Source organism: Quercus lobata, chromosome 4 (genome assembly GCF_001633185.2).
Source record: "Quercus lobata isolate SW786 chromosome 4, ValleyOak3.0 Primary Assembly, whole genome shotgun sequence".
Classification (NCBI taxonomy): Eukaryota; Viridiplantae; Streptophyta; class Magnoliopsida; order Fagales; family Fagaceae; genus Quercus; species Quercus lobata.
The window spans coordinates 47,239,227-47,261,588 of record NC_044907.1 but is presented as its reverse complement, the minus strand read 5'-3'; the positions used below and the strand labels follow the sequence as shown (position 1 = coordinate 47,261,588).

Below are 22,362 nucleotides of genomic sequence, written 5' to 3'. Positions count from 1 at the left end.
GCCAGGAGTTGAAGATGACGAAATGTTGAATAAAGTAAAAAATTACAAAAAAAGAAGAGAAAAGAGAGGATTCTAGTGATGTAACACAAAAATTTATTGCAAACTTCCATTATTATATTATAATATATAATATAAATAGATATGTATAGACATTGTTTTTGGTTTTTGATTCTTTGTTGATTTTATTGTGTGTGTATATATATATATATATATATATAGAGAGAGAGAGAGAGAGAGAGAGAGAGAGAGAGAGAGAGAGAGAGAGAGAGAGAGAGAGAGAGATAAAGAAAAAGTCATATGTAAAGTTAAAACCGCTAAAAATATATGTTTAAAGTCAATATATATATATATATATATATATATTTTGGGTAAATCTATTTATATATTTAATATTCTAAAAAATTAGAAATAAAAAATAACTAAGAAAAAAAATGATTATGTGGCCAATGACGTGATAGATGAGTTGGAGCAACATGAGTTTAATAACATTAAATGCTACTAGTCTTATCACACACGCTTCATGTGTTTTATTTTGAAAATCTAATTTATAAGTTGATAAAGTTATTTGAAAATAGCAGAAGAGTTACTCTATTTTTTAGGCAATGTTTTAATGGGAGTTAAAGTAGTATTTTTACTTAATTGTCCTTTAGTTTCGTCTCTACTTAAACATAGGGATGTAGAGACATTTTTGAAAAAAAAAAAAAATGAGGAATCCAAACAAGGAAAGCCCCTTAAATAATAGTATAAATACTTCAAAATTTTTTTTTGTATATATATATATATATATAAATATATCTATATTCGGATGTTGCAACTTTCATATAAACCCTCTATCGTAGGAGAAGCATCTTCGCTGTTGTAGTGAGAGAGAGTGTCGAAGCAAAACACAACCATTTCACGGTTAGCCGCCACCATTTTTTTCTTTTCTTTAAGAAACATCAAACAAAAAAACAAAAACAAAAAAACGTTTTTTGTTTTTGTTTTGTTAAATTAATGTAAAAATTGATTTTTTTTTCAGGTTAAAAACGATCAGAACATATAAGGTTTTTGTTTGTTGAGTTTGGTTTTGTTTTTGGTCTTCGCTGGTTTGTATTTAATGGGAAATAAAATGAAAAAAAGAGAGTCTGAGAAAGATTAATAAAGATGGTTCTTGAAATAATTGAGGATCATGGAAGAGAGAGAAAATCATAACTCATAACACAACACAACACAAACACTTCAAAACACTAAAACTAAACACAAACACAAAGCAAAGCTTTCCGCTTTCCACTCTTCACAAAACTCTCTCTTTCTCACGTGATTGCTATTGCTATGTATTTTTTTAGTGTTTCTACACAACCACGTGATTGCTATTGCTATGTATTTTTTTAGTGTTTCTACACAACCATACGGAATCTTTCTGCAAATTAAATAGTTAACTTTTTTTTTTTCTCTTTAAATAAATATAATAAGTGCGTGTTTGGTATTGGCTTAAAAAATTATTTTTTATTATTATTTAGCTTATTTTTATTATTATTTTTGTTACTATTTAGTTTATTTTTACTTTTATTTATGAGTATTATTGCACTTTCTTATACTATTCATGGGTCCTATTATATTATTTTAGTTACCTTTGAACTTTATTTACAATATTTTTAACAAAAATTTTTTAGTTTCAGCTAAATAAGTGTTCTCGAACCAACTCTAGCTAAAATAGTGACTACTTTTGTTTCCTATAATAATCATCACTTTTACATTATTTGCCTAACTTTCATTTCTTTTCTCTTGTTTTTTCTTTGGGAATTCCGGTACAGGAAATATAAATGAAAAAATAAAGTCCATGTTAAAATAAAAATTTCTTCCATTTCAAGGTTAAGATTAGATTTCTTAGATTTGAGTGTATAATGGGACAATGAATACACATTTAGATTTGTAATGGGTTTTGATATTTACACATCTACAATTTCACTTTTTTTTTTTTTTTTACATCATTTTTTATGTGTTAAAATATGAACATTCTTGCATCAATTATAGATATATGTGTAAAATAATTGATGTAAATTAATGTGAATGAATATTTAACCATCTATAATATCTAACGTTTAATACGAACTATAAAAATACTAAAGGTCTTGTAACTGAATTGACACCTTTTCATTTACAAAGTGTTTGTGGATCTAGAGGAAAAATGGTTCGAGTTGCGGTATTAGCAGCTTATTGTATTTATTTCTCTAAAAAAAAAAAAAAAATACGAACCATAAAATGGATACATGATAAGGAATCAAAAACCAAAGAGCAGAATGCAGTCACTGATTCAATACTTTAAAAAACAATTTCTTTTAAGTACTAATTTTGTTTGAAAAAGAAAAAGAAAAAAAAACAGAAAAGAAATGAAAGTCACTATTTTTTTTTATATATAAAAATATAATGCGTATCTTCGGTTCCCACCCGAGTTTCTGGAGTACCGATCGATCAAGTCTACAATAATGTTTCGCCGATCTTCTTTATTTATTTACTATTGGTTTTTGACCGATGGTCTTCTTTGATTTGATTTGCTTTGCTTAATTTTCTGCTTTCATGGCCCTAACAACCCATTTTGATGATATACGTAAATCATTTTACACATTCAATTTACCTTCAAACCATTTCCACTCTCCTCACTCACTCTCGTGCTTGCAAGTTGCCGGTGGTGGCTGGGTTTACGGTGGTGATTGTGGTTGTTGGGTTTTCTGAAAATAGGTTTTACATGCAATACCAAACACTGAAAATTATTTTCCGGCAAATTTAGGCAAGAAAACCAGACACATTGCCATACAACAATGCAAGCTAAGATCACTACTTTCTTCAAAAACCCAATTTCTACTTCTATAGCACCCAAGTCTCCAGACCCACCTCCCATTTTTGACGAACTCACCATCTGGGAGAACAAACAGCACCAATTCTTCAATACCTACTCACGCAGAGCTCAAAACCCAGATAGGTAAAGCTCTTTGTTTATGGGTTTTGAATGATCTTATAACTTAGGCTCTTCATTTTTGCTTCTATTTAGCTTTAATACACTGTTTTGTTATCTGGGAATCTAAACAATAATCAATTAAGTTAAACATTTGGGTGTTTCAACTTGTTTGCACACATGGGTTTTGAAGAATAATGATGAATTTATATATTCTATGACACTTTTTTGGGTGTACAGTAACAAAGGGTCAATCGGTGACATACTAGTGAAGAAACCCAATTCAGATAATTTGCGTTCAATAGCGAAATCGAAGAGTTCTGAAAGAGCAATTAAGACGAACAAGAAGAGAACTTATGCACAGTTGCATTTGGATTTGGGTCAGTCTGATTTTAATTTACACACATGTTCAACATGTGGGGTCAAGTATGCTCCTGGAGAGGAAGAGGATGAGAAGGCTCACAAGGGATTTCATAGAGACTATACCCTTGGGATTCCATTCAAGGTATATTACATTAAGAACTATGTGATTCGCTGTTTGATTTTAAGTCTAGTGACAAAAAAAATTCATGATATTTCCACAACTGTTGATGTGACATTTTATAATTGGTTTACAATAAAAGTATTATCAATGATGGGTCGATGTGAAAATAGTGTTACACCAATCATAATTTGCTACCTTGGCAAGTTGTGGGAAAAAAGTTTTGATATTTTTCTCTCTAGCACTGCTATTTTTTAGTGATTTATTTTTTATATTGCTAACTTGGAGTTTTTTTTTTTATTTATAGGGTTGGTGCAGTGAAAGGGTTGTCCCTATGCCTTCAATTGAAGGTGGTCGAATCGTTTTGGTGTTAGATTGTGATCCTGTTGCACATAGGAGCAAGGTTTGTGTTTAATTTGTGATTTCTTTGAAATTAATGAATAAGATGGTTTGTAATTGTTAGCTTATGCCTGCACTAATGAGTTTTGGCTTAAATGGAACTTTTTCTTCCCATAAGAATATGTAGAGGGTGAGGTTGCTGATTTAGAATCCATTAGATGCATGTGTAATTTACCAATAAAAAAGAAAATTTGTTAGTTTATATTAATTGGTATGCAAATGGGACTTGTGAGTTAATGCTTTGCGGTAATAAATTGGGACAATATTGTACTGGCAGGTGGAGGAAGTGGTAAAAATGATGGAGATTGATCTTGGAAGTGGATGGATTTTCCATAAGAGTTGTAAGGTATCGGCATTATCTTTTACTTGATAGTTTCATAAGGTTTCATTTCCTCTTATAATGAAAGAAATTGCTAGAGGAATCTTTCACTGTTATTGATTTGTTTGTTAAATTTTACTTGATTCCATTCAGATTTCAATGATTCCAGAATAGAACATCAATTTTATGAATTCACGTTCAACAAACTACAACTTCTATGATGATTGCTTTATGTTTCCTTCCAGTTCTGTCTGCATAAGTTTCTCATCCTTGAATTCTCTCTCATACATACATGTGTGTGGATTTTGAACTGAACTTTATTATCTTCTTTGTGTGTTGAGTGTGTGTGTGTTTAGCTTTGCCTTCTTAGAAACAGAAAAACAATAATCTAGACTCAAAAGTATATGGAAATGATAGTTCCCCAGCATCTTCTCCTAAAATTCTTCCTACTGATGGAGGAAATCTGTTTTCCCATGACTGAAATTATCCATAACAATACCCAATTCTAACACAGCAAAGCTACTCTATTTACTTCCCGATGAGTATGATTAATTCCTGGCAGTGATCTGATGAATTAATAATATCTTGGTTCAGCATCCATTTTCTTCAAGGCATGACAGACTTTCAAATAACACAATTGGTGACCACTTTTGAGTTGTCTTCTATTTGGATGTACCTAATTCCATCTTGCAATTGATTGGGCCAAACCTCCCCTTAAAGCCCCACTCTGCCGCTGTAATAGATGAACCTCCTTATGGTCTAGTTGCACCAGATAGAGGGTTCCGGTATGCTATCTGTAGATTTTAGAGTCATTTGCTATATTTTCTAATTTTTTTGGAAGAACAGTGCTTGAATCAGGGGTCATGCCTCTGTTGTATAAGATAGTGCATTGAGGTGTTGACTTGCTGTTCTTTGCTTTGTTTCTCATGTTGGCAGGTGTATCTGTTTATTTCCTCCCAAAGGATTGTAGGTTGCCTACTTGCAGAACCAATAAAACAAGCATTCAAAGTTTGCTCATGCTCATCGAATGGGGGATCTGAGGGCACTTCTGCCAAGGAAGTGGCAAGACAAAGTTCAACCTCCCTCCAATTTGGGGATATCAGTTTTAAAAGGGAAGTCAAGAAAAGAACCCGTTCTGTTAATAGTTCTGAGGTTTTGGATGGGAATCTCAATGGAGCAATCATTTGTGAAAACGAAGGGGTACCAGCTGTCTGTGGCATTAGAGCTATTTGGGTCACTCCCTCTAACAGAAGAAAGCACATAGCTAGCCAATTACTGGATGCTGTGAGGTAAGGTTTTTTATAATTTGAGTCATTTGACACACTTGATCTCTATGTGTTCTATTTCACTGGGGTTTTTGATAAAGTAACTGAATTATATATGGCATCTTCAAGTATTTCTATCACATACAGCCAAATCATGTCAGCTAAATGAAGATCAAGACTTCTTTAAACCTTGGATATCTTAATAACAAATATGAATGTGTATCACTTGTTTCTTGAAATGGAATGGAACATTTCACAATCGTTTTTTTCTTCAATGCAAATCTGAAACCTTTTTGCAGCCCTTGAAGTAAACTGAACTGATTGCTTTTTCTTAATCAGTTGCCAATGTGTTTTGGTCTTATTTTGGCTGTTCTCTTATGTTATGCTAATTGCAGGATGAGTTTCTGCATGGGTTCTGTTCTTGAACTCCCTCAACTGGCACTCTCTCAGCCAACCTCAGCTGGAAAGGCACTGGCATCCAATTATTTTAGCACTGGATCTTTCTTGGTGTACAAAACCTACAGTCTAAACTCACAGATGGTTAATTAAAAATTTCTAGACTAAGCATCTCCTGATGAAGTTGTTTACTTCAATGGAAGCTTTGCAAAACCTTTTTTTGCTTTTGCATTAATTTTTAGGGAAACTATTGCTAATATTGATGGAAGTATTTACCACCTCTGTTCAGCTGAGTCATGCAGATGCATATCTGCTGTGTTATTAATTGTTTGTATCATAAGACTAAATTAGACAATCAGTGGGACTAATTTTGCATGTATAAAGTTCTATAATTTCCACACTCTGGTTAGAAAGAGATTGTATCATGTTCTAGTTCAGTTTTTGGGTGAGAAAGATTGTAAAATTGTAGTACCCCTAGCATTTCCATGTGAGAAAAGTGAGCGTTTGTAGATTGGCATTGCTGGATTTACATGGTTTCATTTCATCTCTCAAGTTAAATTCCCTGAGCAATAACCAAAAGAAAAGTTGATTTTTTGTTCATGATGAACTGGCCTTTGTATGCATGCAATTTTCTTTTTGGGGTGGGGGGTTGATATCTGTAACTCTCTTTTGGGGGGCGGGGAAGTAAAAGATATCTGTAACTCTCTAGGGTAACCCAAATGAGAGGGGAAATAAATATGAAAGAGAAAAATAAAGCAGATAGGACCATTTTTAAGAAAAACAATAATTATTTGCACACTATTGTGCACACTCAGTAGTGTGAGTGTGGACATCCTTAAAAAAAATGAGGATATCTTTTCAGAACAACAATATTTGTGTTTTAAGACCTAAAGAGAGGTCTAATAAATTTTCCTTATAGTAATAAATTAAACTATTACTGTCAGCACAAGTTAGCTCTACCAAACTTGATTATACTTCTCTTAGGTGAATTGGTGTTTGTTTACTATTTCTTCGCTTGACCACCAATAATGGTTTGACTCTATCTCTGACTTCAAATGGGAAGTCATAACTCCTACGTTAATTACAGCCGCGAACCTAGCTATTTTGGCTTCCTAGTTTTATATATAATATCCCTTTAACCAAAAAAAAAAAAAAAACTCCTACGTTAATAACTTAATAGCCGAGGTGCCAATATATCCAACTTAAAAATGATGAAAAATATTGTGTAAAGATAGTTTTTCATGTTTTTTAATGATTGATAGTATCATAAAAAATAAGTTAAAAAAAAAAAAAAACTATCTTTAATCAACAGAAAAAGTATGGTTTATTTTTAAAGATTATTTTTTACTTTTTTTTTTTTTTGGGAAGATAACTCTATATCACAGTAAGCTAAAAAATGGAAATTAGGAGATTGTTTTTCAACTCATTTAAGGTTTTGCGATCAAACATAGGAAAATGAGATAGTTTTATAGAAAATACTTTTTGAAAAATGACTCATTTTATAGAAAACATTATTGTCGAAACAAATAGAGCAGTAGTCCAAAGATGCATGATGCTGAAATATTTCTATCATAATTTGAGTTATATTACAGGACTCTGGCTTATTAGTACCAGATGCACATTAGAAAGGAGTAATTTAGTAATCACACCTCATCACACACCATTTTGTGTAATTCAAGAAAGTATCTTGTGTATCATATGAGGCATATTTACTCTCACAAAGTTTGGGTTTCATATATTTGTCAATTCACACATTGTGATATGGAGGATTTACATACATATATTCAATATATAAGATAAAAATTGTTGTAACTCGACCTCAAAATCATGGGATAATTGATTAAGTCCTAGGTTTTTTAGTCTTGTATAGAGCCAATGAATGTTTGGAACCCTGTTTCGGCTACTCTGAGAGAGAGAGAGAGAGAGAGAGAGAGAGAGAGAGAGAGAGAGAGAGAGAGAGAGAGAGAGAGAGAGAGAGAGACTAATGCGACAACTTTAAGAGCTATTTGGTTTTTAAAAAATTATCACTCATCACTCTTTACTCAATTTTCGTCACTTAGTTCTAAGTGTCACAATTTATATGACATCCAATCATTGGGGTTGATTAATTCTATACCCAAGCCACTAGCCAGTGGACACCAACTAGAGACCAAAGAGAAACTTGCAATTATTGCCTAGCTAGCTTCCCTACAAAATGAGCATATAGGGCTCCCAATTTCCAATCCTTGGTCCCTATATGCTGGTCCTCTACCTGCTTTATGGAGATTACCATGGCGTCTTACAGGCTTAAAGGTATAGAATTCAAGTGAAATTGACCGCAACCAGTATGTCACCATTTTTACCATAATTAGTTGTAAATTCATGTAATGCGCAAGAATATTTTATTTTTAATAAAATATAATAGATAATTTATTTTTTAAAATATTCATAAAATCATATACCAGGATTAGTCATTTGTAACAAAGTTTTTTTATTTTTTATTTTTTTTTTTTTTCATAAGAGAATTTCATTTTAGATGTTTTAAATTATTAATTAAAAAATGATCTTTGTTTGTATATCTCTTTACCAAAGGGTCCAAACCAAGAAGGGCAATAATCCAATAATTTTTTGTTAAATAAACAATGTTCTATTGCTTTCTTTTCTTTTTTAAGTAATGAAATTTTGTGTTCTCTATAAATAAAAAGTTATATATATTGTGGGAGGAGGAAGCCTGAAGAGAGGGAACCATCAAGTAGGATACACCTGAGGTGTAACTGGGCCTAACTATTCACCAAACCAGGCCTAGAACAGTCAGGACAACCATGTCAGGGAAATCGAGGAGGACAACTCGCCTGAGAAGCTCAAGGAACAGATACTTCTCGAAATACTAGAGATAAGCCACCAAGAACATAAGGTTGAAGGCTGAGGAGGATCGTAGTAACGTACAAGCAAAGGTAGGAGAAAACTTCCAGATAGAGCTTCCATCATCTCCACATTTAATGCACTATACCAACTCAGTTTGCCACATTATGGCAGATTGACCCCTCAACAGTGCTCCTATAGCTTGTAGCCTACTCTACCTCTACCAACAAGGCAGTAATGGGATAAGTATCTAGAGAAAGATCAACAGCCTTCCAAGCAGAAGGTTGAGATGCAATCCAAACAATTATATATAGGAAGGAAGATCCACCCTGAAGGGGGGGATCAGAGAAAGAGGGAGTTAGAGAGAGAAAGTGACCATTGTAAAATTGAGAGGCGTTTTCCTGAAGAACAATTGTTCCTCGGCTAGCCCAAGGAAGGACTTAAATAAGAATCTCTCTTTTCCTACCATAAATCTTCTCATGTATTACCATCTTTATTGATCATCTTTCTTTAATTACCCTTATGTAGTTGCCAGGGATCAAAGTGTTGACCTTAACCACCCACCTCTACAATTTAGTTGTATGTGGCTTCCATCCTAAGCCAGTTTCATCTAGGTGGGGCTTGGTTTCAAGCTTTGTCCCTTTTATATATATATATATATATATATATTACTTTCTTTTTTGTATTAAAATTTTCATTTACCCATATTATGAGTCAATTTGCAAGTAATAGAATATAGGGAGAATTAAATTTTTCAATCATGAGAGTTAGAAAGGAATGAGAAAAATAGAGTTTTTCCATCATTCATAAAACTTCAAATTGTAGCCTTCTATTTTAATGTTATCTTTAATCCCAAACCAATCTATCTCTTTTGAAGTATACAAAGTTTGATCATATTTCTTTTCTTGAATACATTGCTTATCTCAATACATTCATATATAAATATATATTGAATCAAAACATACCCATATGAAGATGCTTTGCAAACAAATAAAATGGTATATCAATCATCGCTTAACAATGATTAATTGGACCGATTAAGAAAACTATTTGTTGTTGATAATCTATTGTGATTATTTTCTTTGTAGAAACTACAAATTTGTCCATCTGATAAGATTATTAAATAAACAATTATTAGCAAAATCTCATAATTAAGGTTCTATATGTATCCTTATATAATAATAATAATAATAATATTAATATTAATATTACAATTGGAAAAGCTATGTGTCGTCACTCATCTAATTATTTTTGTTTGACTAATCTTTGCTTTTGTTTGAATAAGTGGCACTATAAAGTACTCCTAATACACCTGTTAAGAGTACCTTCCCTCAAAAATTACAAATTTATCTACCTAAAAGGATTAAAGTATAAACAAAACTTAGTAAAGTCTCATAGTTGAATATCCAAATGGATCACTAAAAAAATCAAATTCTAACTTACAAAACAACTAAGTATTAACCCAAATCAAATCAAACCAATGGGGTAAAGAAAAAGAATAGGTGATCGGGAATTAGAATACCGAAAGACCTAAATATGCATAAAATCGATACAAATTTGCTAAAAAGAGAAACAAATGTGATGTGACAATTAAATCAACAATATAATAACAAAAAGAACCATTAGTGGAAAAAAAAAGTGTAGTTGACACAATAAAAAAAAAAAAAAAAAAGGATAGACAAAGAATATTGACTATTTTTGTTGTGAACAACTTGGGGAGAGAGAGAGAGAGAGAGAGAGAGAGAGAGAGCTGGAAATGGAGTAATAAGAAATTTATATGAAAAATGAGATGGAAAAGGAAGGGTGGAAGTAGATGAAAGGTTTAATAAAATGAAATGGTAGAATTTAAGAAGATATAAAGGAGAAAATTTAAAAATCTATAAAGGGAATCAAATTAAGAATTAAAGAAGACAATGATTTGAGGAGATGAATGATTGAATTAAAAAGCCAGGAGTTGAAGACGATGAAAGGTTGAATAGAATAAAAAATTGCAAAAAAAGAAAAAAGAAAAAAGGATTCTAGTGATGTAACACAAAAAAGTTTTATAAAATTTATTGCAAACTTCCATTATTATATTATAATATATAATATAAATAGATATGTATAGACATTGTTTTTGGTTTTTGATTCTTCATTGATTTTATTGTATATATATATATATATATATATATAGAGAGAGAGAGAGAGAGAGAGAGAGAGAGAGAGAGAGAGAGGTAAAGAAAAAGTCATATGTAAAGTTAAAACCACTAAAAATAAATGTTTAAATTCAATCTATTTATATATTTAATATTCTAAAAAATTAGAAATAAAAAATAACTAAGAAAAAAAATTATTATGTGGCCAATGACGTCATAAATGAGTTGGAGCAACATGAGCTTAACAATATTAAATGTTACTAGCGTTATCACACGCGCTTCGCGCGTGCAATAAGGCTTTCTTTTTTTTAGTGGTCCTATTTTATAACCAAAAAAAAAAAAAAAATCTGTGTTTTTATTTTATATATATAATTTTTATTTTGAGAATTTAATTTATAAGTTGATAAAGCAATTTGAAAATAGCAAGAGAGTGACCCTATTTCTTAGGCAATGTTTTAGTGAGAGTTAGAGTTGTATTTTTACTAGATTGTCCTTTAGTTTTGTCTCTATTTAAACATAGGGATGTAGGGACATTTTTGAACCAAAAAAAAAAAAAAAAGATGAGGAACCCAAACAGGAGAAACTCCTTAAATAATAGTATAGATACTTCAGCTTTTATGTATATATATATATATATATATATATAGATTCGAATGTAGCAACTTTCATATAGACTCTCTATTCTTTCTTCACCATTCTATTATGTGCTTAGTTTTTATTAAATTTTATTATTTAAGATTTTGTTTTTGTGTTTAGTTTTTATTTAATTTTATTATTTAAGATTTTGTTTTTGTTATTAGGAGTTGGGTAATCAAATAATGAATATGATAAATTGTTAGCTTAGTATTTGAATAAATCTTATCTACTTGTTGTAGATAAAGATTAGGTTTCTTTTGAATTTAAATCTTAGGTTTATCTTATAAAGCCATCTATTTATATGGTGGATTAATAAAGGAGCTGAAAAATATTATTATTGAGTGAGTATTCACTTTGGACTTTGGAGGTCTAGACTCCCTCGAAGTTATTGGAATGCATGGACAATGGACAAACTGAAAGAGATACAAGTCATGCGTTTGGCTAGATTTGAACAAGAGACACCAACTAAAGAGGGTGGTGGGCAATGCACAACCCAAGAGAGGAATTTGGCTCTCTATGAACAAGAGAAGCTAACTAAGGAAAATGATGGGCAATGCAAACTCGAAGATAAGGACATGGGAGCTCCACAAAATCAAATCATTCCACCTTCACACCATTCAAGCATGCAACAACTTTTAAATCAGGTTAAAGATAGTTTTGCAACACCAAATGGCTTTTCACATCTGCAGATACTCGGTCATAAGATCCTTTTAAGCCCATGAAGTGATCTGGTAGGTGAGAAGCAGCTTGGGCAGATCGAGCTCTTATGCAACAATCATTTTCAGATTAAGAAGTCTTGGTTCTCTCAAAGTAACCAACAAATTCAATTGGATTTGTAACACATTCACAGTCAACTACATCATGATTTTGATAAAAATTGCAGCCATGAGTTGTGAACACAAATTTTCTCTTCTATCTGCGGTTATATAATAGGCTGTGCAGTCGTGCAAGTCTGTCTGTCTATCACCAGCACAAATACAAATAAATGATCTTCATTTGAAAGTTGAAACTACATAAAATATGTAAAATCTAATTCCAAAAAATATATCTATCACAAACATAGAAGAGTGAAATACAAGTTACAGATTTTTATGAACATATTAGTCTGAGTCATGTCTCCTTCTCTCCTTGTCTTTCTTGTGTTTCCTCTTGTCATCCAAATCATGAGAATGCCGCTTCTCGCGCCTTTCATGCTTTTCCTTTTTCTTCTCTTCACGCCTCCTTTTCTTTCGACTGCTTTCATCCTCCGATTCCTTTTCTTGAGTGTTTCTTGGTGACTGATCAGCCATAGACACCTTTCTCGTTTCAGGTGAAACATCACTCACTGTGGGTTGAAGAGAACTTGTTTCCTCCCCAGGGCGAGGTAATCTGCAGTACATAAAAAGAATTAACATAGAGGAGAAAAGACAAGAAAGATGAAAGAAAAAAGTAAAAGAGAAAAGAAACAGGTTATTGGTACAAAGGTTGGTGCCAAGATTCACACTCAATGAACATACATAAAGTAAAATCAAAAGAACCAAATATAGTAAAAGGTCACCAAGTTAGAGTTAAAGGGTATGGTGCCACAATTTCATTAGAGTCTTTTCAAGTATTAGAAAGAGCAGCTCTACACCAAACATGATGTGAAAAAAAAAAAAAAAAAAATCCTAAAATCTCCTTAAAATTCCCCATATATGCATTAGTTGGCAACTCTAATGCTTGACCATTCATGGATAATTTAAGTAATTTGTATGCGTCTCTCCATATTTAAATTCCAAAATGTTCAGTGCATTACCGTATGCCATGTCAAAGAAAACAGAGAGTAGACAGCTAGCTACCATAAATCTACTCGGTTGGAATATAACTTTACAAATTTCACCACTAGGATATTTAATTAGATGTCCAATATAAAATAAAACAACACGCTGAAGTTGCGTTGAAGTGATACCATCTTAATATGTGTATTCGTTTCTCAAAAAAAAAAAAAAAAAAAAAAAAAATCTTAATGTGTATTCAATGGTGAATCTTGAAAGGTAAAAATGCTGCAGGTCCAGGTTCAACAATTATCCCTTCAGTAAGAAATAGCTGGAAAGATGCCATTTAGTAGCATATATGTCAACAAGTCTCTTATTAAGAACAAGAAAAAAGAAGAAAAAAAAATTGCAGAGAACTCATTTATAGCAAGGTGTTTTCTGAACTTTCCTTTTTTAATAAAAAAATTGCTATTAATTAGAGCAGGTGCAACCTTTTGTTTTCAGGAACTTTTTAAAACTTAATTTTCTAAAGCTGTAGCCTTCAACCAACTAAAAATGATGCAAAAATGGCAAGTTCTCAATTAAATATCAGTTTCCTTTTCAAGGGTGGGAGTGGGAAGATACTTTGCAATGCGAAAAATTATAATCTCATCCTAGGAAGCACGGACTATTCATTTAGGGTGCCATACCCATGTCATACCGGTTTTGTACCGGCCATTTCATGTCATAATTTTTCAAAAACTACTCATGTCGCTGTGTCGTACCTGTGTCCGTGTCTGTGCTTTCTAGATCTCATCTCTGCAATCAAATGGTGGGGCATGTAAATTTTAACACTTGATCATTTTAAAAACAAATTGAGGTAAAACAAAATTAGGAATCTGCCTACCAATCTTACATTGAGCTTTAGGGTTTTAAAGTAGTGGCTTTAGGGCTGATAGATGGATTAAGGTTTGAAAATTGAAACTTGGCAGTAGAAGAGTTGTAGAAATTCCAGGTAGCAGCACAAAAAGGTTATTTAGGGTTTGTTTTTATGGTTAAGGTTAAGTAATGGCTAAAAGGCTAGGAAAAAATATGGGGTTCATGGTTTTTAATAAGATAAAGAAAAGGATTTGATAGGTCACAAAGAAGGAATTTAAAGGGGAAGTTTGTGGCTGTTCAGGGACTTTAACATTATCTGTGAACAGTATCAGTGTGCAACAAAGAAGAAGAGCTCCAGGCTTACATGTTTATATAGACCCATTGACTCTTACCTACTAGGACTACTAATTTGACTAGTAAACAAAAGACCTGATAAAACCAATACAGGACTCTTAATGCATTAGAAATTCTAGAATAATCTAGGCCAAAGACAATTAGGAAAATAACACTTAAAAGTACAGTTATCTCTGATAACTTATGAGATTGATCTTCAAAACCACACAAGACTTGTCCCTGTCAAATCTTGCACATAAGTCGGACGCAAGAAATTCTTTATGTCAAAATTGAAAACTAATCTAAAGACAGCAACTAGATCTTTCTCCAATGGCTGTCACAATTAAGCAAAGTCAGTTGTGGGGCTCCTAGCTTGCTGGCAAGGTAGGTTTGGTCATCATCAAAATGGTCAAATATGGACAAATTGTTCCCCATTGTTTAATGTGGTGTCATTGTAGGGAAAGAAATAGCAGGTGTTTTGAAGATAATGAGAGATCCATGCCAGACCTAAAGTTATTTTTTTAGAACCTTATTTGATTGGTTGTCAGCTTCCAAAACCAATCATTTACTTCTTTACTTGATTTGTTGCCCCCTGTACACTTCCTGCGTCCTAGGGTGTGCCTTTTTTGATATCAATAAATCTTATTACTTATAAAGAAAAATTAAGCAAAGTGACGGGATGTATGTGGAGAACGATCTACTGTGTTGGTTATGTCCCAGGTTTGGGAGCCAGCAGACCCCAGATTGAACAAAATTAGTGTCCGTACAATTTTGGGGTTATTTCCAGTAATTGAGCACGCTTTAGATGCCCTAGGCCCATTGTTGTAGTTTCTCATGTGTGTAGCCCAGGGTCATATATATGTGCTAATGATCCTGTAACTCTTGTTGTAGCAATATTAAAAATTGCAGCAACCCTGTGGACATAACCACATAACTCTTGTTTTGGGTAAACTAAATCTGTGTTTTTGTTTGTGTGTGAATTGATCTTTTCTGCTCTTTCTTTTCTATTGTTTTCATCCCATATATCTGAATTAGGTTTCCTGTTTCCTAACACAGTACATTCCTACATAACCTCACTTGGAGTCATGTTTCTTTTCTCTAGCAGGTGTGCATGCTCACACATGCACGCAAAAATTGGAATTGTGCAGTTAGAAGGCCGCATAAGCACAATGATTAGCAAGCTACCTATGCCAGATATTGTTCAAAAGACACGTGAGGCACACTTTTAGGAACCACATTCAAAAGATTAGAAGCACTGATTCTATTCCCCAAAACCAAACCCAAACAAAAAAGGTAGAAAATTCAAGCTGAAATCAGGCTGATCCAGGCATGAACAAAGAAGCAGGTAACTCCTGTGCTAAGAATTATAAAGCTATGGCAAAAGAAAGAACCATCTCAACCCACACATCCCACCTTCATATTTGAGAGGCCCATTAGGCCCAAGCAAAGACTACTTTCTAGAACTTTAATTCTTGGGCCAGGCCTGGACTATGGTAATTCAAACTTGGACTCACCCAAATAATAGATAATAAATCAAGATAATTATAAGACAAATATAATTTTTTTTTTTTTTGGAAAAATTTAGACAAATATTTTAGAGCAAATTATAACTTACCCATCTGTCGTTTGGCCGAAATTTAAGTTACCTACCTACGGTTTAAAATTTGACACTTTACCCACTTGAGGTTAGCTCAGTTAGAATTCTAAAACCCACCTCTGTCAAAAACAGGGCTAAATATGTAATTTTGTTCCACTTTTATGTCTCTATCCTCCAAAAACACAAAAACCATAAAAATACAAGATCAAATAAGATAAAAAAGAATCTAGCAGAACACTTGTATCATGCGATTTCAATCCACAAGTAAGCAACTTTAATTTCTGTCAAACCTCAGGTGTGTAAAGTGTTAAATTTCAAACCATAAGTAGGCAACTTAAATTTCGGTCAAACCATAGGTTAGTAAGTTCTAGTTTGGCCAATATTTTAATATACATCTAAGGATAATTTGTCACTCTTTTTGATAAGAAAAAAAAGAGTGACAAATTATCCTTAGTAAGTAATTTTTTGATTTTTTATCATATATGGCTGGGCCTGCGCCCAAGCATTAGTAAGTCATTTTTTTTTGATAGGTAAGCATTAGTAAGTCATACTATAACTCAGAAGCCAGCAGCACCATCATCATGTTCTGTGACCTCAGCACATTGCCCCTTCATTCCTAGCATACATATTTTCTTCTGAATTTGCATTAAAACAAATAAAAAATGTGTCTGAATACCAAAGTATTCAAACTATTATTCAACTTATCACATAAAAGTTGGAGAACAGACCAATCAAGGAAAACTCTAGTCTGCTCCAAAAGATGCACTTAATTAGGGGTGTGCAAAAAACTAGTAACTGAAAAAACCGGCTGAAATTGCCTGAACGGAGTCCAATTTTTCAGTTCGGTTTTGGTATGGTTCAATTTCGGTTTGAATTTCTTGAAACCGAAACATTTTGGTTTCGGTTTCAGTGTCCCACACAAAAACACCAACCCGACCAAAACCGAACCAAAATATATTAAATATTAATATATACAATTTATATCAAGAAAGTTCCTGGTAGCATAGTGGCAAAGACACACGTGTTCAAACCTTTCACTCAAGTTTGACCCATGGTAAATGAATTTTTAATTTTTCTCTCTTTATTAACACAAAACTACTCGGTTTTGGGTTTGTTTTATAACCCTACTAACCCTATGTTTTATCTCTTCTCTCCCACTTCAAGCTGCAGCCATTCTCCCCACAACCTTCCTCTTCTCCATTTTGCCATTCTCCCCACAACTTTCTTCTTCTCCATTTCTTTTAGTCTGTTAGAAACAAAGTTGCACACAAGCGGTACCACAACCTTCTTCTTCTCCATTTCTTTTAGTCTCTCAAAAACAAAGTTCGAGAATCCAAAAAATGTTTAACCCAAAAAAAAAAAAAAACCATAATCTTCTTGATTTTGAGTATATGTTTCTTGTGTTTGCTTGGTGCTTGGTTTTTGGGTGGTGAGAGAATGTGGGAAAGCAAAGGGAGATAGGTTTTTTCTTATTTTGGTATGTTCTCTGAATATATACATGATTTTGAGTATATTTTTTTGTGTTTGCTTGGTGTTTGGGTGCTGAGCTGCTACCTTTTGTTGTAGATGGTAGCTTAGTCTTAGTTTTTGTTTTATGTTTTTTCCTGTGTGTTGCTCTGTATTTTGTGTTGAAAACAGAGTCTGTGTTGGTCTTGCTTTTCTTGTTAGTTGTTGTACTGCACAATAATATCTCTGTTTGATGCAAAAAAAGTCTTCTCCTCTTTTTTTTTTTATTGCTTTTGTTTCTCACATCCTAAACACCAAAACCCAACCGAACAGAACCGAAATCGAATGCAATCGGTCAGTTTGGCGTCCCTTCCTTACAAGTCGGTTTCGGTGCTCAATATGTTAAAACCGAAATTCTTGGTTCGGTGCAAAAACTGCCAACCCAAACCAATTACACCCCTACACTTAATTATCCACAACTTGTCCCATGATAAGGTTAATATAGACAAGCTTTCCGGGTAGTTCAACCATATGGGCATATATTATCCCTTGCCCAACCAGTTGAAGTCAACTATCGTTTTTTAAAACTTTTTAACCCACTCTGTCATTACTTAAACCTTACATTGAACCCAAAAAAGGATGGCATCCTTCTCTGTATTTGTACTGTGTCACAGTATTTCAAACACTTTCTAGAAAAAGTTGCAAGCCAGAAATGCCATTATGTATTTCAAAATTGGTTTTGCATCATGAAAAAACTAGAAATACAATATCAAATTGGAAGAATGGCATAAGGGCAGAACCTAATCAATTTTTTTTTTTTTTTTTTTCTCAGACATACCTTGCGAAACCGAGACCATGAACATGAGCAGCTTCAGCATGGCCTGCACCCAAGTCCTCTGCAGTAGAGCCTCGCTTCACAAGTTCAGATAACTCATGCTTATCAAGCCGATTACCTTGAGGTCGGCTAGCACGTTTAGGAGCTAAGCCTAGGGCCTCCCTCATGGCTTGCTCCTCCTGTTCCTTAATTCTTTTTATTTCTTCTTTTGCAGCCTCCATTTCTGCATTCCAAGATTTTTTGTCCTTGGTATACCAGTGTAGATCTTTCCCTGTTGCATCAATAAAAGACAGAATTGCTTATCAGCTAAGAACCACAATTTGTATAGTATTACATGAAAGAGCAGTAAGCGAAGTTTCTAAATTCAAAAAACAAAGTTTGTACAAAATTCAGCAACAAAACAACATTGCTAGTGGCTGTCGAATCAGAGAGTCACTTCAAATTCAAGCCATTAGCCTCATACTGATGAAACTGAAAACTTTATTTTAAAAATTACTGATGACACTTAAAAGAACCCTCGAGTATGCAGACAAAAGTGGGGAAAGTTCTAACTGCACTACTTATCAATGTTTCTAGAGATGGATCATTAATCTATTTGACCATGACCAGGATTAATTCCATATTAAGTCATTATATGAGTCTTTGCAATGTCTACCAAGTAAGCAACAAAATGAAAATGATCATATGATTACTTAACCATCATAGATACAATAAACTGAAGATAAATTTAAAGACTACCTATAAAGTTATAATTAAGACATTAAAACCCAAGCCGCAATTTTTTATTATATGTGATATCACAAATTAATGCCTTTTGCTCTTTTATAAATTAATAACGAAAGAAGATAATGCACAATTGAAAAGGAAAGACAACTACCACTTCAATGCAGTTCTCAAAACAGCTTTCTGATCGTAATAACAAGAACAACCACCAAGCCTTAGTCCCAAAGATTTCGAGTCAGCTATCTTAATAACAATCAAATTTTATACAGAATCATATGATAGTAGAATATGTTTACTCACATAGTAATAGAAAAAGGAACCGCGGAGAAAAAAATTAATTCAAAAACCCCCTCCCTCCACCTCAACAGAGAAGTAGTCTTCCACCACAAAAAGTCACTAGAACATGTTTTGTTTTTCACTAAAAAGGGCCAAAAAGGAGGAAAAAACCTTGTCACAATAGGTATGCAGTAGTTCTACCAAAACAAATAAAACAACCTAGCTTCTAAAGTCAAAGGCCAAGATTTCAATCAAAAGTCTTGAACCAACTCCAGCGCGTTCTTACCCCCCAAAAAAAAGCTTCCTATTTTTAGCATCTTTGAAGCTTCATGGAAATATTGGAACTAACACTATGCCTTACTAGAGAAGATACTTTATCAACTCATGCTCTTATATGAGAATTTGAGAATGCAAAACATAAATAAATGCATTTATGATATAAGAGCAGCCACTTCACATTAAAATAAAAAAATAAAAAAAAAGTTGAAGGTAATATTAAGTCCAAGACACACCTCCCAAGACTACAATACCATACGAAGGTGCACTTAATCAAAGCCAAAACCATGGTAACAAACCTCTTACCAAGCCAGTTATGAGTGTAGCCAACAATGCTAAGACATTTATGGGAATACTAGAAAAGATAAGATATGAAATGAAGTCATCCTTTCAAAGCTTGGGGTGGCTCCTCTTGGGGGAAAAATGAGGGAGAGTTGAGTTGAGACTTTGCCATTAATTCCATCAAAATTAATGCTAGTAGTCAAAGGTGAAAGGCAACCTTAAGGCACCAAGGCCTTGTATTGCCCAAGGCATGAGGCGACAAAAAGACACTAGCCTGATTGAAGCGAGGTGTCAAATTATAAATATAGTTATTAAACATATAGAACTTAAATAATATGCATTTTTAATGTATTGAAATATTATAATCACGTGTCTTTGACATGTGTTGCATGAAGAAATTAGGTCTTTTAATTGATATCAAAATAGGATTACACGGTTTAGGCTCTATTAATTATTCTAACAATTGGTTTTATGACAAGTTTCTATAAATTAATAAATCTAACAATAGGTTTTAAGAAAAGCATTTTTTTTTTTTGGGGGATAGGTAAGAAAGTAATATTATTAAAAAAGGAAGAGATGAAAAAATACAAAGTGTTCACAATAGTGATCAAAGAACAACACAGAAAAATAGAGAAATAAAGGAATGAAAAAGCTATTCTAAGAGACAAAAGAAAATCAATAAGAGAAGAACAATCTGAGAGACCCCAACACCAAGACCAATTGAAGAGAGTTCACTGTCACAAATCTAACAATTGAGCCAATGACTTCTTAGTATCCTCAAAAGAACACTAATTATGTTCTATCCAAATAGTCCACATCAAACCGCCTGGAACCAAATTCCAAATATCAGAATTATGTTTCCCAAGCCAATGTTGCCAACAAAATAATAAGTCTACAATAGAACCTGGCATGACCCAATCAATCCCAAACGTCTAAAGCATATGCACCCACAGGGAATGAGCTAATGGACAAAAAATAAGAAGGTGATAAAGTAACGATCTAATAATAGATCATACAACGAGCTTCTATAAATAATTACTCTACCAATAGGTTTAACAACAAACTTCTAGAAAGAGAGACAGAACTACCAAAGCTAATGCCTAAAAAACTATATGATGAAAACAAAATCTATAGTGAAGAGGAAATAAAGAGGCAATACAGAGAAAGGAGACAGGGAGGAAGGAGGGAAGTGGGAACACAGAAATGAAATAGTGCTACCCAAGAGGTGAAATGAAATACCGCTAAGTTTATTTCCATTTAGCTAAAACCGTTAGATTCTAAATTATCCCTCAAACCTCCAACTTAGAGTTAACTCCCACTATCATCTCAACAATAGACAATCTAACACAATATCATTTGCAAAAAGTACAAACCATGGAACCTCATCTTGAATCAGTGGTGAAGTCTAAAATAAACTAAATAGATGTGACAAAGAATGGTAAACATAAGACAGATCCATACCCAGTAAAATGCCATCTATACAACCAAGGGCTTCGGGACTGTAATATTTAATGGCAGAAGTTAAAGTCACATTACAAAATCTCACCTTTCTGCCATCTTCCAACAGGAGCCTTGATACTGTGACCAATATAGTTCTCCCGATGCTTATCAGCCTTTACGTCATCCCAACTAAATTCTGTACATCACAAGCAACACACCAAAGATTAACAGAAAGATTCAAATAAGAAGGAAGATGACATCCTATCAAAACTATTTTTCAACTTAATCCCCATTAGAGGATTTATTTTTTCTAAATTTTGCATCATTTAAGAGAAAGCAGACGCATTAATTGCTTACCAAGTCACTGAAGCAAAACCCTCAAGGTATTGAATTATGCTCATCAATACATAACATGCTTGCAAACCAAAATTTAGATGAATTTTTTCTTGCTTATAATACTGAAAACAGCATGTTTGAGCATGATAGACATATATATATATATGCTCCTGGGCATGAGCATAAACTGCTTAACCCGTCAGGGGTGAAGCCAATTGCTCATAGATTCTATTCCTACGTCGTCAACATATATATAAAATGTATTATCCAAATCAACCTGTGCATCATCACACAAGGGAATCAATTCAATCACTTTGAGTTACACTAAAAAAAGCTCTAGTGATTAACAAAAAAAAAAAAAGCATCATCTCCTTTTTCCTATTTATTTCAAATTCAAACTAGTGAGACAACTAGGGTTTGTTCATGGTTATATAAGCATCACAGAAACCTGCAATAACAACATTTTAAATTTCCACGGGAAAAATGAATTTGATTATGCAATTCTCCAAAGATCAAGCGCAGTAGAGAAAGGATAACACAAATTCGATTAATTCTAAGGAAAAAAGGAATTCCATGAAATCAAATTACATAGCAACGGATTAAGCGTGGAGACAAGAACCCTAATAGAGAGAGAGAGAGAGAGAGAGAGAGAGAGAGAGAGCTTACGATCTCGACCACCGCGAACGCCACCTCTGGTAGGATGATACATCTTTCTTCTTCTTCTTCTTCTTCTTCTTCGCTCTCGCGATGGACTTCGATTGTGGCCTTCTGCTGGTTTTGTTTTACTTTTTCCTTCTCACGATGAGTCGGTTCAGATTCTGAG

General features: G+C 33.2%; 2 protein-coding genes across 2 annotated transcripts; one reads left to right on the top strand and one right to left on the bottom strand.

Annotated features, from left to right (window-relative positions):
* The first annotated feature begins 2,404 nt into the window (after positions 1-2,404).
* Positions 2,405-6,190, top strand: LOC115984087 (protein CHROMOSOME TRANSMISSION FIDELITY 7-like). The gene is made up of 6 exons (XM_031106991.1): positions 2,405-2,959; positions 3,173-3,437; positions 3,721-3,816; positions 4,090-4,158; positions 5,068-5,420; positions 5,792-6,190. The coding sequence occupies exons 1-6, from the start codon at positions 2,799-2,801 to the stop codon at positions 5,943-5,945; spliced, it is 1,098 nt and encodes a 365-aa protein (XP_030962851.1). The 5' UTR covers positions 2,405-2,798; the 3' UTR covers positions 5,946-6,190.
* Positions 6,191-12,296: 6,106 nt separating this feature from the next.
* LOC115983827 (multiple myeloma tumor-associated protein 2 homolog) lies at positions 12,297-22,362 on the bottom strand. The gene is made up of 4 exons (XM_031106652.1): positions 22,206-22,362; positions 21,310-21,399; positions 18,210-18,477; positions 12,297-12,772 (listed from the first exon to the last, which is right to left on the bottom strand). The coding sequence occupies exons 1-4, from the start codon at positions 22,246-22,248 to the stop codon at positions 12,505-12,507; spliced, it is 669 nt and encodes a 222-aa protein (XP_030962512.1). The 5' UTR covers positions 22,249-22,362; the 3' UTR covers positions 12,297-12,504.